Source organism: Nelumbo nucifera, chromosome 5, assembly GCF_055504915.1.
Source record: "Nelumbo nucifera cultivar China Antique chromosome 5, China Antique-T2T, whole genome shotgun sequence".
In the NCBI taxonomy this organism is placed as follows: Eukaryota; Viridiplantae; Streptophyta; class Magnoliopsida; order Proteales; family Nelumbonaceae; genus Nelumbo; species Nelumbo nucifera.
The window spans coordinates 73,475,711-73,479,366 of record NC_142653.1 but is presented as its reverse complement, the minus strand read 5'-3'; the positions used below and the strand labels follow the sequence as shown (position 1 = coordinate 73,479,366).

Genomic DNA, 3,656 nt, shown 5'->3' with positions numbered 1-3,656 from the left:
TTGTTTAATTCCAACTTTTCAAGCATTAATTCAAGATAATTAGCCCATGTTTACATGTAGAAAAGATACTAAATGTGACCTTACAATCCATTCTTGTATTAACTGCAACCACAACAATGAAGAAAAAAAAAAGTAAAAATATATAAAATAAGTCATTATGTGAGCTTGGCCCCTCCACTTCTCTCACAGACAGAACGACCACAAGCTATATGTAACCCTCAAAAAGCATCTCACCTCTACTCAGATGGGCCCCTTGAACACTTCATCTTGGACATGAAAGGCCCCCCTTGGAATAAAGTATACAGGAATTAATGTAGAATTAACAATTTTCTCACAAATACAAGCACTTACAAACTTTAATTATATTCCCCAACTCCCCACCTACCAACAAACAGTTCCTTTTTCTTGCTTTGTTTCTTCCCAAATCAGACCCTAATGAATCCCAAATCCCCAATATGAGAAAATCCGGTTATATTGTTTAATATGAGACAAGTAAGCAACATGGAGAAGGACCCAATGGATATTATCGTAAAATAAAATACCAGTTGGGTTAAATCTCTCTTTCTCTGTCTCTCAAGTTAATTAATGGTCTTTCTCTTAGACTTTAGTTATTATTAGAATATAGCTACAAGTAATCTAACTAGGGCCTAGGGGGTCCAAAGGAAATCGCTTTGCATTTCATCCCCCCAGTAACTCATTTCGGTATCCCTGTAAACTACAGTAGGTGGCTCCACCAACAGAGCCTCTGCTAACTCTGTCCACATCTTAGGGGAGTCCAATGGTGATTCATTTATAGCCTGAATTTGACTCTGTGACAACCCCACGGTTGTTGGAACAGAGTATGAGCTGGAGCCAGAGCTACCCACCTCGAAGCTTCCCGTCGGGTGGCCTTTGAGCAGTGAAGCCGCCTCATGAGCTGCCGACCGGATGTCATCAGCATTGGAACTCACAGGACGAGGAAGCCTGCCCGCCAACTCAGGGAAGTTAAGCCTCGCCGACCGTCCTCTAAGCTGTAACGCCGCGACATCGTAGGCGGTGGCTGCCATCTCCGGCGTTTCGAAGCTGCCCAACCAAATTCTCGTTTTCTTCCCCGGCTCACGTATCTCCGACACCCATTTCCCCCATTTCCGCCTCCGAACTCCCCGGTAATTCCCTCCACTCTCTGCTACACTCTGCTCCATGAATCCCCAACTGAGCAATTCTCCAGTAGATTTGCTAATTCCTGGCAAACGTTCAGACAAGGAAGAGTGTGAGTCATGCATGGAATATATATAGGCGAGTGATCGATGTTGATGGGTATCGACGTGGGATTTTATTATGAGACGAAGGGAGCTTCCAAGTAGGAGCATGAGTGGTAGTGTGTGAGTTCATGGATATATAAACAAATCCTGAAATCCAAATTGAATATATGCTTAAATGAGCGATTGATTCGGTTAAGTTGAAGAGTTTCTTTTTGAAGAACAGCTGGATCATACTAAGCTTCATCATCTCTGTCTTCCATTAACACACTTGTCAGTATTTGATATCTTTGAATACGAGAGAGCTTTGAACAGGTTGAACGACAACCTCTTTCCCTCCTCTCACTCTGTGCTTACGTACGTTCTCCGCGTCAACTGGCAACAACCGGTTAATTGTTAAATCAGGGGTTTGGTCTCCGTACTGTTTACCTAGTACGTTTTCGGCACGTGCCATTTATGGTATGGCGGTGATCCACTAGTCCCGCTCTCATTGGTAATCCCTACTCCCCACGTCTAACCAGTTTTTGTTTAAAGATTTAGAACCGTCAAATGGATCCGGTCAGGTTAATTAGGGACAGGGTGGACCAATCCCAAACCCATACCTGATCCATTGGTAATGGATTTATATTAGATTGGATAAGGTTGAACCAATATTTGTCTATTGGTAGAAGATTAGAATATAGGTGTCAATTGACCAGGTTTGGGTTGGAACAAATTTAAATTGAAATCAATTTGACCAGATTTGAGGGTCTAGACATTGAATTGAACTTGTCCAAATTGGTTCGAAATATTCATTGGATTGGATCAAATCTGGTCCAATTCACACCCCTAGGTGCAGGTCATGAAGTTAAACCAAAGTAACTTATATTCTGCCCTTTCATTCTTACTTGCACATGTGTGTAGCATGTTTGGAAACAATGCAAATGGAGTGTAAATCCCGGTTTAGGGTAAATTTGCATTCTGGTTCATTTTTGCCTGTGTTTGGCAACAATACATTTATGCATTGACAAATGACAGAAAACACATTTTTTCGGTGTATATTTACATTGATAATACGATGTAGAAGTAAATCAATAAAAAAGAAGTAAATTTGCATTCAATTGGGCTTTTGATAAAAAAAAGGCATATGCTTTATTGGAATTCACGTTTGCATCCATTACAGCTAAAAGTTTGTTTGATAAGAAGGTAAATTTGTCAATGCAAAACTAATCCAACTTTACAATTTATATGAACTATTTTACACTCTACATATTTGCATTCACACTTATATGCATCGTCTCGAAACACGGCCATAGTGAATCAGTTATCAATCAAGATTAATTAGCTCTATCTGATTGGTTATATTTGATATATATATAATTTAATAAATTAATGAAAAAATCTATGTTGCTTGAAATGCATGATATCGGAAGAGACCGATCAAAGCCCTAGTGAATTTTGATAAACACCTCCTTATTGGTTACCACTTTTTTATGATATTGGTTGATTGATTAAAAGTTTTTTTGGTATTAATTATAGTTGAACCCTAAGTTAATAACAATTTAAAATTTCATTTTTGATAAAATACTTTCAATAAAAGTGACAATAAAATAATAAATTGTTTATATTTTGATAAGACAAGCGTTTTAATCAAAATTATCTTTATACTTTATATGAAACTTGCCCTTTTAACATAAAACACAAGAAAAAAATACATGAAAACCAGTAAATCTATATAACTATATAATTGGTTCCGGTTCTACTCGGTTCGAAACAGAACCAGAACTGTCATAATCGGTCGGTTCGGTTCTGCCGAGTAGACCCGACACATTGGCAGAGTTTGTTACAGGAGTTATGGGCTAAAAGTGATGGGTCCCACAGGCTCTACGGATCCAATGGATCAAAGCCCAAGGGTTCGGTTCGTAGTCCAATTTCTGCTGTGTCATCAGAGGATATAGATAATATCCAAATACAGAACATAACGTATGGCTCGTTGAAAAGAATCATTGTTCAGCGGCTGCTATTTGCCACGTGTAGCGTACAGATTGACGTTGATACTTTGGACCTTGCAATTATAGCACCAGTAAGCAGTAACCAACCAACTTGCCACTTTGCCAGCCAAAAGAGATCAGGCAATTTTATGGTGTAGCCAAGTCTTATCATCAACAATATATCTTACTGATCTAGCGGTTTTACAAAAGTGATACAGACCGTCAAACAGGAACGGTCTACATCACAAGTCTAGCATAGATGATCCGATTGAGATGTAAGAGTAAGGCCCCACCGTCTAGAATGATAGACCGCGTTCTTTTGTTTTATCTCCAAAGAAACTGTGGAAAGTGAACTGATTCATGCGTGGGTTGAAAACCAGTCAATGGCCCCATACCGATTTAAATGACTTGACATTCTTATCCCGGTTTGAATTGATGATTTCCACGA

General features: G+C 39.1%; 1 protein-coding gene across 1 annotated transcript; it reads right to left on the bottom strand.

The window, feature by feature from the left end:
- LOC104589184 (Integrase-type DNA-binding superfamily protein) lies at positions 1 to 1,413 on the bottom strand. The gene has a single exon (XM_010247418.3). The coding sequence runs from the start codon at positions 1,347 to 1,349 to the stop codon at positions 648 to 650; it is 702 nt and encodes a 233-aa protein (XP_010245720.1). The 5' UTR covers positions 1,350 to 1,413; the 3' UTR covers positions 1 to 647.
- Positions 1,414 to 3,656: the final 2,243 nt, after the last annotated feature.

Excerpts from the sequence above, each read along its gene's own strand:
- LOC104589184 (XM_010247418.3), bottom strand. The coding sequence starts at position 1,349 with ATGCTCCTACTTGGAAGCTCCCTTCGTCTCATAATAAAATCCCACGTC.